General features: G+C 35.0%; 2 protein-coding genes across 2 annotated transcripts; one reads left to right on the forward strand and one right to left on the reverse strand.

The window, feature by feature from the left end:
* Positions 1-5973: 5973 nt before the first annotated feature.
* LOC139904078 (uncharacterized) lies at positions 5974-7977 on the forward strand. The gene is made up of 3 exons (XM_071886012.1): positions 5974-6166; positions 7474-7674; positions 7789-7977. The coding sequence occupies exons 1-3, from the start codon at positions 6056-6058 to the stop codon at positions 7822-7824; spliced, it is 348 nt and encodes a 115-aa protein (XP_071742113.1). The 5' UTR covers positions 5974-6055; the 3' UTR covers positions 7825-7977.
* A 32-nt stretch (positions 7978-8009) lies between these two features.
* LOC139904077 (transcription factor bHLH35-like) lies at positions 8010-11683 on the reverse strand. The gene is made up of 5 exons (XM_071886011.1): positions 11533-11683; positions 10833-10998; positions 10378-10614; positions 10105-10275; positions 8010-8461 (listed from the first exon to the last, which is right to left on the reverse strand). Exons 1-5 carry the CDS (start codon positions 11604-11606, stop codon positions 8372-8374), a joined length of 738 nt encoding a protein of 245 aa, XP_071742112.1. The 5' UTR covers positions 11607-11683; the 3' UTR covers positions 8010-8371.
* Between the last annotated feature and the right edge of the window lie 2090 nt (positions 11684-13773).

Raw genomic sequence — 13773 nt, forward strand, 5'->3', positions numbered from 1 at the left:
TCCAATCTGGATGAACTGAAGGTTTGAATTTCACACCACAATCTAAAAGAATATTTTGGACGTGCTGGTAATTTTGGATTCCCATAAATACGCATACGGGTCAAAATAGACTCTTATGACCCAAATAGGTCAAAATTTCCACCTTAACCCAAAAGGTGGAAATTAATCTCTTTGTTCAATTAGTATATTGGTCAAAATTTTCACCTTAGCCCAATAAAGACCCTTATGTAACCAATATAATCTGTTTTTCAGTTAGTATATGTATTGTAGTTGATTATAAAACTAAATACTGTACGAAATTATTACAGGAGTTATTATAGTATAGCATGCAAAGTATAAAAATGTGTATTGTTATATAATAATTTTAGTAGTAGTGTATGTAAGTGAGAAGTAGTACAGATCGACTAATTACACACATGTACGAACATCCTAACTTATTATGATGCTGTAACGAATACCTATTAGACATTTTTCGAGATGACAACAACGGATCAATCAAACCGGAATTATCAGTACCCTATTGTTCATTAGAAACATCACTACTAAAATTACCCCCTCTTTGTCTCTTTCTCATCGACGTTATACTATCAAAGACTAACTACGGTGAATATAGTCTTGAAAAAAATCATAGTGTTGACTGTGCATAGTGTTTTTAGGTTGACTTAGTTTCATTCTGTCTATTGTAACTTGGCATGACTCATCTTAATAGAATGTTGTTAGACTACGTCACAATAAACACTGTCAAACTATGTCAACCTGGAATGATATTGTGGCAAACTAATGTCAGCCAAAGTAAAAATGGGTCAAACCATGACCAGTTTCACCTTTGTCAAACTGTACAAATTCACCCATGTTAAAACGGGTCAGACTTTACAAATTCACTCATGTTAAAATAGTACAATCTTTGACTAATTTTAGACCGATCAACATATTGAGCATAAATTTTCATCCAATAAAGCATTATGTAGTTATAACCTATTTTATCAAAATAGTCACTCGATCTAAAGTACAGCTGGTTTTTTTTGTAGTACCTTATTATGTACTCTCCCTTTGTCTAGTGGTTTGAACATTCGAGGTAACATATATATCCAAATAAAAATGAACTAAAAAAAAGCTGGTCACTTGAGTTGAAACACAGCCACTGCATATTCAGCAATACCAACAGCGACACAAATTTCAACAATTTATGGTACAGACAATAACTAAAAATCAAAAGAGAGTATGAAAGAAAAAACTGAAAACCTAACCCAAGTCGAAAATCAAAATAAAAACCCTAAAATCAACATTCAAATTCCACCAAAAAAAAAAAAAAACTGGAAAAAAAGGAAACATACCTGAATCTGCTAACGTAATTGATACCGGCCAGTTGGGGGTTCGTAACATTGAGTAATCGGCTTTGTGCAATCGATGATGATGGTGGTAGAGGCGCTGATCTGGAGGCGTTGTGGCGATTATTCTGGGAGAAAAGTGAAGCGTATGTATTTTAGGGCAAAATTTTGGAAGAAGGTTATGGTGTTTAATTTAAGAGGGAAAAGGTTGTGTGAGAGATGTCGTTACCCTTAGTTAAAGGACACAAAATGGGGTGTCATTTAGTATATAATGGTGGTGGTCGGCATGGGTGGTGGTGGTGACTGATTTGGGAAACTTGGAAAGTGGCTGTGAATTTAGGGTTAAAAAGAGAGAGGAAGATGGGGTTGAGGGATGATTTGGTTTTTGAGATATCAAACGATCAAACTTTGGGGCTCTTTTAGTATATAGAATAAAATAAAATAATAATAATAATAATAATAATAATAATAATAATAATAATAATAATAATAATAATAGCACGCTTCGATTTGAAACATATATTTGGGCCACATATAGCTGAGATGACTTGATCCATTATTGTTTTTTTCCGAATCTAATATGTGCAGCCCATATGTATATTTAAAACAAATAATAATAATAATAATAATAATAATAATAATAATAATAATAATAATAATAATAATAATAATAACACAAAACCTTTTTAGATTTAAATTACATATACATAGAAGATGGTTAAAAAGAATTAGGGTTATATGGAATTTGGACCTGAGGGAAGTAGCTGTGAAGGATTGTGCGCCATTGATTCGCTTGACCTGAATTGCTTGAAGGATTCAGGTATGTGTGTTTTGATTTGAAGCGAGGCTTTTCTCCCCCAATGAGTGCCCAAAATTGAATTGGGGTTTTATGTGTTTTTAAGGGATTATTAATTAATCCTATTATTAATTAATTAATTAATTAATTAATCCTTTAATCCTTATTATCGGTTATCGAAGCTTGATAGAATCAGAATCATATCTTCAGTTGCTTTTGTGTTGATGTTAAGGCTTTTAACGATCTGTTGAACTGTTGCTAACACCCTGTCTTGTCCTTCAACGGTGGTTGCCATTAATTGAGTGAAATTGAAGGAGTATATGTGTGTGTTTGTTTGTATTGAGAGTGATTAGTGGATTGGAATTGTGATATTAAGAAAGTGATGAGTGGATTATAGTCGCCGGAAAAGATGGATTTAACCGGGGAAAAGGGGAATGGCCGGCCGGAATTTAGGGTATGTTAAAAAACTAGGTATTTTAGCTATGCACTACAACTAAAGGTTGTGTGCAGTTATGTCGCATGCCACAGTGAAGTTTCATTGTCCCTTTGTGGGTCTTAGTGGCTGTCAAAATGGGAGTGGAAATGGGCTTGTTAGAAGTTCTCTTATCAAGCATCTTAGTGATCGTCATTGTGGTATCGATGCGCGGGATATCACTCGACATTCTCTTACTTCTAATTTGGGTGTTTATACTGAGGCTGATGTTACTTTTAGGAGTATGGGGATTTGGTTATGTGGTGTTTGCTTCAAAACACACACGGTACGTGCTAAGTGCCGTCATGGTAGGGGCCCGGATGTGCCGCCCCCCGATGAGGGAAATGGTGTTGTTCGTTTTGTGCTTCATAATTTTTCCAAGCCACTAGCTCCCTCTTCTCCTGCTCGACTTTGTATTGAGGATGGTTCGGTGCGTGATCATAATGATGGTTTTGACGTGGCTCTCCTGGATCAGTTGTTCTCTAAGGGGTTTCGCACGGTTAAGTCTATTCCTCCCAAGTGTCGTTTGGGGTTTTCTCGGGTTTTGAAAGGTGCTCTTGATAAGGTGATCTCTAAGCCTGATGACATTTCTAGTTGGGTCTCTTTGTTGGTGTTGCCCCTTTGTACCCTTAAAACCTTTCGGCCACGGAGTAGTCGTGAGTCTAGGTCTTCGATAAAGCGTCGGCATCAGGAAGAGAATATTTCCCGTGCTATTTGCTCTTGGGGGAAAGCGGGTGGGAGTTTACTGCTTGTGAGGGAGTATTTGGCAGAGGATTCTCCTATGTTCTCAGTGGTTGATGATGAGGTCCTTGATTTGGAAGAGCGTAATATTAAGCAGTGTCGTAGGAAGATTTGTGATGGCCATTACACCGCTGCAGCTCGTGTTCTTTCTTCATCAGGCGTTGCTCCTTATAATGACGCCACACTGGCGGACTTGCTGTCTAAGCACCCTTCTTCTATCGCTCCTTCCTTGCCTGATATGACGGTTGATCACCTTCACCTCGTTACGACTTCTGCTGTTGTTTTGGGCCAGATTAAAAGTTTTCCTCGGGGCACTTCATGTGGTAGGGATGGTTTACGTGCACAACACCTTATGGATTGCTTGAGTGGTGCTGCTGTGGCAGTCTCGGATGAGTTGGTTGGCTCTATTACCGGAGTCGTTAATCTCTTTCTAGCTGGAAGGTGCCCTATGGAATTAGGAGAGTATATTGCTAGTGCTCCCCTCACACCGCTTGTCAAGCCCGGCGGTGGTCTTCGTCCTATAGCTGTAGGTACTGTTTGGCGACGTCTTGTTTCGAAGGTTGGCGCTGCTATGGTTGGCCAGTCTTTGGGAAGTTACTTCGATGGTCTTCAGTTTGGTGTTGGTGTTTCTTCAGGTGGTGAGGCTATTCTTCATGCTGTGAATCGGCTGATTGAGGATCGTGGCTCTGATGTTGGCCTCTCTATGTTATTAGTTGATTTTCAAAATGCCTTCAATCTAGTTGATCGTACGGTCATGTTACGTGAAGTTCGCCGCCTTTGTCCGAGCATTTCTCGGTGGGTTGAATTTTGCTACTCTAATCCAGCCAGATTGTATTATGGGAACCACACATTATGGTCTTCTCAGGGGGTACAACAGGGTGATCCCCTTGGTCCGCTGCTTTTTTCTTTGGTCCTACAACCCTTGGTTTCTAAAATCAGAGATAATTTTGAGGTTTGTCTTCAGGCGTGGTATTTGGATGATGGTACTATTATTGGGGACACTTTGGTGGTGGGGAAGGTTTTGCATTTGATTATGGAGGATGGGCCTCGTTTTGGGCTGCATCTCAACGTTGAAAAAACAGAAATTTTCTGGCCTACGGAGGACCCTCGCAGCAGGCAAGTAGGTGTCTTTCCTCCTAATATTGCTCGGCCTTTAAATGGTGTTAAGTTGCTTGGGGCCCCCGCAAGTTCCGATCCTGGTTTTAGTAGTGAACTGGTGATGCAAAGGGTGACCAAGTCCATTGCGCTTATGGATAAGGTTGCTAAGCTTGATGATCCTCAGTGTGAGTTGTTGTTGCTTAGGGCATGTACGAGAGTTTCTAAACTCTACTTTTCCTTGCGTACTTGTCCTCCTAGTATATTTGAGGCGGCTCAACGCGCTTTCGATGGAGCCCTTCGATCTTCCTTGGAGCGTATTGTTACTGCTTCAGGGCCTGGGTTTGGTGATTGGCAGTGGCGGCTTGCCACCTTGCCATTTGCATTTGGAGGGCTTGGTGTTTATTCTGCGGGAGATGTTCGTCATTATGCTTTTCTGGCTTCTCGATTACAGTCTGCTGGATTGCAGACCAAGCTCCTACGCCATGCGGGTATTGTTGGTCTTGGTCGTGCTTTTGAAGATGCATTGGGTCTGTTTAATAAAACGGTTGGGTTTGATATTTTAGGTAATCCGAGTGAGGTCGCTGCCCCAATACTCATGAAGAAATTGGCAGATGTTTATTTCACAAAGGTTACCGCTTCTGCAGAATCCACTTTTTCGTTATCTCCCCGACAATCAGCCTTATGGAAATCACAGCAGAGTGATCACACCTCTGCTTGGCTAAGGGCAGTCCCTATTTTGGGGTTGGGTCAGACGATGAATGCAAAGACTTACCGATGTGTGTTGTGCTACCGGTTAGGTGTTCCATTGTTCTCTATCTCGACGGCATGTTCTGCCTGTTCAAGGGTTTTTACTAGGGATATTTTCGGGGATCACGCGGTGTCTTGTGCTGGTATGGTGGGTATTAAGCATCGACATAATATTGTCCGGGATTCCCTTGTTGATGTTTGTTATCGATCTGGGATTTCAGCGAGAAAGGAGGTTGACATTGGGTTGTCTGGAGGGAACGACAGGGCCCTCAGACCTGCAGATGTGTTACTTTATTCCTGGGATTGTGGTCGCGATGTTTGTGTTGACTTGACAGGGTCTTCTCCTTTGACACAGTCTGGGCTTTCTGACTTTGTCCCTGGACGTGCTGTGATTAATGCGGCTCGTCGGAAGCGGGTCAAGTACGAATCTAGTTGTCTGGCGATTGGTTATGGTTTCATTCCTTTCTCATTTTCTTCCCTTGGGGAATTAGAGAAGGAGGCTGTTTCTTTGCTAAAGCGGGTTCAGAAGAGTTCGATGGCGCAAGATATTGGTGCCGGTGCTGCTGCTCATATTTTTACTAGGATAGGTTTTGCTATTGCTAGAGGTGTGGGGCCCAGATTGTCTCTAGGCTTCCCACTAATTTTTTGTAAGTTTTAAAACTTTTAAGTTTATAATAATAATAATAATAATAATAATAATAATAATAATAATAATAATAATAATAATAATAATAATAATAATAATAATAATAATAATAATAATAATAAACATCTCAATTTTCGTTATCTTTCTCGATTTAACTTGGAAATTTTAAGGCCACCCGTTTACCCAATAACTTCTTAGACGCCCAAAAACTTAAGAGCAAAAGTAAGATGCCAACGTTGAATCTGTTCACTAATATTCCAGTTGATCCAGTAATTGCGTCTGACATCCTTAAAGATGCCACTAAAGTTGTTGCAAAGATCATCGGAAAGCCTGAATCTGTTAAGTTTCTCTCCAAGCATTGCCATTTTAATACTTTTTTTTTTGTGTATGCTCACCAACTGTTTGTTGAAATGTTTCTGAGAATAACCTCAGGTTTTTGTGCTGCACGTCCTTAGGTTCTATTTTATAAATGATTTATCCACTTTAATCTATCTAAGAACAACAACAAGTTGCTCTTTTTTTAGTTTGATTTCCACGTAAATTGGATTAATTTTCAACCCTTTTAATCAAATTTATTTTGTTTAATACCTTAGACCACCTTTAGCGGTGGCGTGTTGCCACCAACACCGGCCAACACGCGGTGTAGTGGTGGAGTGTTGGCACCATTTTGGTCGGCGTGCAGCAAGTTTCAACCGAACATCTGGTACGCGTGTTGTGTTGGCTACTTGGTCGACGTGGACTCCTCCCAGCCGCAACAAAATGCAACGGATGTTTGTGTTTTTTTTATTTTTTATTTTTTATTTCTCAACTATATATAACTTCAAACACATATATCAAACACGACAAAATCAAACATTTCTGTCGAACTTGGACATTAATAACATCGCGAATCCAAAAGAGAGAAAGCGTTGCATGAAGATGAAGAAGAACTTGCTCCAAGAGTACGGCGACTTGATTCAGTTGTCGGATGAAGACGACGAGTAGTAGTTTAAATTTTTAGGATTTTTTTTTTAAAAAATAAAGTAACTTTAGGTCGTCTTTTTATTTATTGTAATTTTCTATTTTTAGGATTGTAATCGTTTTTTTAATATTAAATTTGTGTGTTTTATTAAATTAATTTGTTATTATAATTACAAAATAATAATATAAACTAATTAAACAAAATAAATTAAATGCAAGAAAAATTAAAAAATACCCCAACACGCCACTCAGCACGCCACCCATTACCCAGCAGTCTGGCAGCACGCTCATCAAGCACCCCACCCCATCCAGCAACACGCCCATCATGGGCTTTAGGGATAAAGATGGTCTTAAAATCATATTGTATGGTACATGACTATATACATAGTATCCTACTCTATATTACATAATGTGTTGCAGACTTGTAGATGTCTATCAACGAGCTTAGATATTAGACAACATTAAGTCGATAACGCACAGTCCAATTATTCGTTGTAAATTTTAGAATTAAATAATCACAGGGGCTTGAATGATAGATCCGCCTACGATAAATCGTACTACATTTATCAGTATATTCTACGTGTAATAACGAATTCTTTTTTGCTCGCGTTCAGTGTGTTCTCTATGTATACTGTGTTATCGTGAGATGATAATTCGACATTGATTTTTGTTTTTTAATCAACAGTATGTTATGATTGTGCTAAATGGAGGTGTACCAATAGCGTTTGCTGGCACTGAAGAACCTGCTGCATATGGAGAAGTTATTTCTATTGGGGGCCTTAACTCTACTGTTAATGGCAAGTTGAGTTCAACCATTGCCGAAATTCTTGAAACAAAACTTTCTATTGATAGTTCGCGTTTCTATATCAAATTCTATGATGTTGAGGTACGTTTCTTTATCATTGACTAGTTACAACTTTCATCTTTTTATTCTTGAATGATCTGCAAAGATCAAAACTTATATTTCATGGGGTCGTAAATTAGTTTTTCTATTGTTCAGCGCTCGTTTTTTGGATTTAATGGGTCGACATTCTAAGTGGAACCTCGTTGCAAAGAACATGTAACCGATTTATGCTTTTATGGTACTCATGATTGGACAAAGTAGATATTTATTCTTATGTTGTATCTTAGTGTAACGGATTAAGGTTGGTTTTCATTTACTTAAATGTATCTGTGGAAAATTTGAATACATTTTTGTCCTTTTGAAAACAGAACAGATGATACAGATTTAACACAATATAATATATAACAGTATACAAATTCTACATAGTTAACATAATATAACATAAAACAGATACAAATTCCATAGTGAAAAGATAGTAAGAGATAATCTTATCGATATGCTCTAGGCTAAAGCAACCTTTTTAGTTTAAAAACAAACCAGGAAAAATCAAGAAGAAAAGCTCTCCTTTATCGCAAAGGGCAAAAAGGTAAATGACAAAGGGGGTGTTTACATCGTCTTTTGAATTTCGTCCGGGTTTCAGTAGAGTATTTGGGTCAATGTGACTACCTTTCGGAAAAAACCCTGTGTTTGACTCGTTTAGTCTGATGAAAGTTCAGAAAACCGAAAGGAAAAGAGGACACTAGGTGCTCATTGGACTTGGTGGGTCATTTAGGGCTGATATCGCTGTATGAATTTGTATCTTCAACACGTCTATTTCTTCTTCGTCAGCCTACAATATAGATAATGTTAATTACTTTTATTGAAGTGTTATGGATGAATGATAAATTTTAGAACAATAATACATATGTGGATTTTCCTTTTTACTTGATATGTTCAATTGTTCCTATTTGATTTCTAATCCTTGATTATACAAATCTTAATTGCCTAATCATTATTCATTAACATGACTTGAAACATGTTTTAATTATTTTTGTCATGCCCAAATGCGCAACTAGATGATGATTTTGTCTTCTAGACTAATCATTGTTATATCACCATCAATAATATTGTGTAAATTTTTATTAAACATAGTACTTGTAATGAGACCATGATGTAATTTAATACTTCGTAACTAACTAATATATATTCTGAAAAGATACACTATGTCGTCCCCAAAAAAATTCTTCATCTTGCTGTTTTTATTTGTCTCAAAAATATTATCTATTACTTTAAATAATCATAAAAATCATTGAAGTTTCAAATTAAATTTTTTATTATTGGAAATGTAACAATAAATATGTCAACTATTTTAAATAATTACTCTTTCAAAAACTTTCTTAATTAAAATATCTCAATAATGATGAGCAAAGTAGATAATTTGGTAATATATTCTAGATTTAACAAATAATTACAATTTTTCTTGACAGGGGGAATATTAGCCCACTATACAATATACGGGCACTGATAAATCCACTAAAATAGTGCATTAAGTAGTTGTATTGTACAAATACTTAATGCACAATTATAATGTATCTATCAATTTTATTAGTGAAAATATTTCATCATTGTATACATAGAATCAATAATTCATAATTAAATTAATGGATAGTTTTTGTGTATTTATCAATTTTGATGGGAATTAATCATTGACCAATATAAAAATTTGGTGATTTAGGATAGTCTAGATAAAACAAACAGAAGTATCAGCATCATCTTTTTGTAGGCAACATAATCTTTATTGTCTACAACATTTGTCAACAATATCTAAATATCGCTAGAGTTTGAAATTACTATTAAACTAAAAAATCTATTTATTAATTGTTATGTTATGTAATGTAATGTAACGTATTTTAAACAGAACTAACTCACGTGTGAACGAATATATACATATTCATATATGAATAATGTTGTCACGTTTCTTGTATGTTACCCTTTTGAAGCTAAGTTGTGTTTGGTGACTCTACTACCACCCATACAATATAAAACCAAGTTAAGTACTCCTACAAATATGGAATTATTAATTCAGGTAAGGTTCGATTCTAGTTAGCTTTTAGCTCGTTTAGTAGAGTTGCTTTACTGTTCTCGAGCCTGGTCGTTTCGTTTGTATCCTTGTTTGTCGCTTTCGTTTTTCATTGAAGGGAAATTCTTAAAATTATTATATTTAATATTACTTCATTTAAAAATAATCCTCTAGAAAGAACCCCATAAAATATTAGTATTTCTTAATTAAATACCCTGACATTATTAAACAGGTCATCAAAAGTATAATAAACTATACTTATCATTTTGTATAACTAAATATATCTGATGCGTTGTATTATTATAATCAGTAAACAATCATTTTGCAACTTATCATGATTATATATACTCTATATCATATCAGTAAGATAAAAATAATATACTGTACTCAATTAGAGTAAATTAGAAAAAGACCTGAATGAAGAGAGTCTTGAAAAGGGTATCAGAAAAAGCAGTGATGTTAGCAGTAACAACATTGAGCTTCAAAGATTCAAAAACCTCACAAATCTTCACCATTGTATCTCTTCTTTTTCTACATTTTAGGCTCACTAACACTGTCTTCTCTCCCACATATGATAATCCTAACTGTCAATTAATTAATATGTTACTTTTAGTAATAATATACATGTAAATTTAACTAAGAGGGAAAGTAACATAAGTCATACGATAATACTAGAAGCAACTTACTTCAAGAATTTCAACTGGATACACTCTCGATTCACTTGAATCAAGAGATTGTTCGGGTTTATTCATTTTTGATATTTCGGTTGATGTCATAAATACCGTCTCTTGATCATAATCGAACACCCCTGGTTCCAATTTTCGTGACTCAAGTTCCATGATTTCGGCTTGAATAATCCTCTCTTGATCATGTAAATGTTGAATGTAATCAATTGCATCTTTAATAATGGATGCTTTATCCATCTAATTAATAAAAAAAAAAAAAATCATAAATGACCGAATCTTACTTATAAAAAATAAATACATGTGGTACCACATTGCACTAAATACAATGGACATGGAGTATATATTTTATTAAATCTTGGGTGGCATAAGAAATGCCAGCCATGGAGTACCTAAAAGATAAAATCAAGGACACAATTATAATTAATTGGGTTATGATCAAGTATGAAGGTCCACACCTTACTTATGTTGGGGACCACTGCTCTAAGGGCAAACAACCTATCATTCAGCTTCTTTCTCCTATTTCTCTCTGAAACAATGTTTTTAGATGCTGCCGATGATTGTGGTCCGTCTGGAGAACTCGAATCGTAGTAGCCCGAAAACGTTTCTTCTAGTCCACCCCAACTGTACGTCAAGAATTTCACAAAAAAGGTTACAATAGTTTAACGGGGTGATCCATATACCATCGAATGTGATTTTAAGTTTTGTACAATATAATGCTTTAAAGCAAATTTTATAGTGGACGACTTTGTTGTATGAATCATCACCTAAGTTTAAGAATGTGGAAATGGACAAGAGTTTGTTTTGTTTCTATCAAGATAGACCGTCTATAACAGCACGAGTTGGCTGTATTCATTTTCCAATGTTCATTTCAAGATCGAAAATGGAACTTGAAATAGATTAAATTAGGGTGTCGTTCAGTGTCCCTGGTTCAGAGTCTTGCAGAAAGAAAATATGACGTGTACGAATAAGAAATAGAATAATTAAAAAAAAGACACCGTCGGTATACTGACGATGGTCAACCGACGCCGGAATAGACATCAAGCGACAGTGGGTTGGTATTCGTTACCTGTGCTGCGTCGATCTCGGCGGTGGGATCGACTTCGAATACCCAGAGCTCTAAGTGAAATAGGTAAAAATGAGTTACGTAGTAATTACCTATCGAATTCTTCATTTTGGAGAAACATATTAGTTTCCCAATAATTCTTGTATTCATTACCAATGTCTTCCATGGATTGTGTTGCTCCAACAGAATTTGAAAATGGTGTGAGATTTATGGAGAAAAGGCCGAAAGGTTGTTTTTGTAGTGTTATTGTTGTAAGGTTTTTATAATTTATATTAACACATGTGGTCATTTATAGTCTTAGTTGAGGAGTTTTTTAAACGTAAAATCAAACACCCCATGAATAAACATAGGAGGGCGGGCCAGTGGGCTAAGGTGAGGTTAATACTTGAGTAGCTTATAAGCCCCTAATTAGATTCAATTCATTCAATATATAATTAAGATAATGTTCGAAATAATACAATATCTCTGAGAGTGTTTTAATTTACATTTTAAAAGTTGATTATGTATTTTAGATAATTGGAATCAGATTGATAATCAGCTCTGGAAAAAATGTGTTTAAATAATACTACGTAGTTTTTGAATTTGATATACTCTTTAATGACGTAATAAGCAAATTATTAAGATGTAACTACAGAAATAGACGGAAATAGGATAATTTATCATCACGTTTTACTTTAGTGATTTGCGTTTTTATTTCACATATAAAAGTTTCTCAAATCGTAATTAACTGATTATTAACTTTAACTATTCATATACAATTAATGAAACGTAATTATCAAATAATTGTAGTTTAAACGTAAAATCAAACAGCCGGTTAATTATTTATTCTAAATTTAATTATACAGTATATTACTTGTTGGTTCACAATATGTGAACATGGTGAAAGGAATTAAGTATAGATGACAAAGGCTACAGAGCGTGCGCCACGTGATGAAAGTTCTATGGTGATACGTCAGATGTTAAATAATAAACAAATAATAAAACGTGGGAACATGGAATGGCCATATGTTAAATTTAGGAACAAAGGGGAGGGCCATTGTGTACTCCTTTTTAAATAATGAGTTTAGGTCAACATATAATATTTACCGCATTGTCTATGCGTTGCACGAATATAGTAAGCGTTGTTGCATCGTACTTGTAATGTTGGTACGTGAAGCGATTTATGTCGACGGTTAACAATACGAATCTGGAATATTTGAATATAAACATACGTAAATCAATTTGTGTCGTCTATTGTGAATATATATATATATATATATATATATATATATATATATATATATATATATATATATATATATATATATATATATATATATATATATATATATATATATATATCACAACCAAATACTATATAGAAGATCAAACATCTTAAAAAATAATGATAAAAACGTGTATTTGTATAATTCTATCAATTGTTTCATTTTAAAAGTGTCATTATTTCATTTGAAAAGTGTAGTGAGGTGAAAAATGAAAAATAGCATTTGAAGACAACAATAACTATCAATTTAATTAGGTACTATATATAAGGTAAGTGAAAAGGTTAAAACAATTGTTATTATTTATGACATAACATAAAGTTATTATGAATGTTTAGGAAAAATGAAAAGTTTAAAACTATTGTTATTATGCATAACATGCATCAATTTTAGTTATGATTAAAAATATTTAGGATCAAATTGAAGCGACCCGTTCTAATCCATCCGGACGAAGTCCATATCGATTACAAACGATTCACAATAGTTGGTTACATCGCGAGGTACTTGACCTCTATATGATACAATTTTACAAACATTGCATTCGTTTTTAAAAGACAAACTTTCATTAAATCGAAAGTTGACGGCATGCATACCATTTCATAATATATCCAACTATAATTGACTTAGTAATAATCTTGATGAACTCGACGACTCGAATGCAACGTCTTTTGAAATATTTCATGAATGACTCCAAATAATATCTCTAAAATGAGCAATTGCACAGCGAAAGATTTCTTTCGTACCTGAGAATAAACATGCTTTAAAGTGTCAACCAAAAGGTTGGTGAGTTCATTAGTTTATCATAGCAATCATTTCAATATTTTAATAGACCACAAGATTTCATTTCCAATTCTCATAAATATACGTCCCATGCATAGAGACAAAAATAATCATTCATATGGATTGAACACCTGGTAACCGACATTAACAAGATGCATATAAGAATATCCCCTATCATTCCGGGAAATCCTTCGGACATGATATAAAACAACATCGAAGTACTAAAGCATCCGGTACTTTGGATGGGGTTCGTCGGGCCCATAGATCTATCTTTAGGATTCGCGTCAATTA

The sequence above is a fragment of the Rutidosis leptorrhynchoides genome, chromosome 4 (genome assembly GCF_046630445.1).
Source record: "Rutidosis leptorrhynchoides isolate AG116_Rl617_1_P2 chromosome 4, CSIRO_AGI_Rlap_v1, whole genome shotgun sequence".
Lineage (NCBI taxonomy): Eukaryota > Viridiplantae > Streptophyta > Magnoliopsida > Asterales > Asteraceae > Rutidosis > Rutidosis leptorrhynchoides.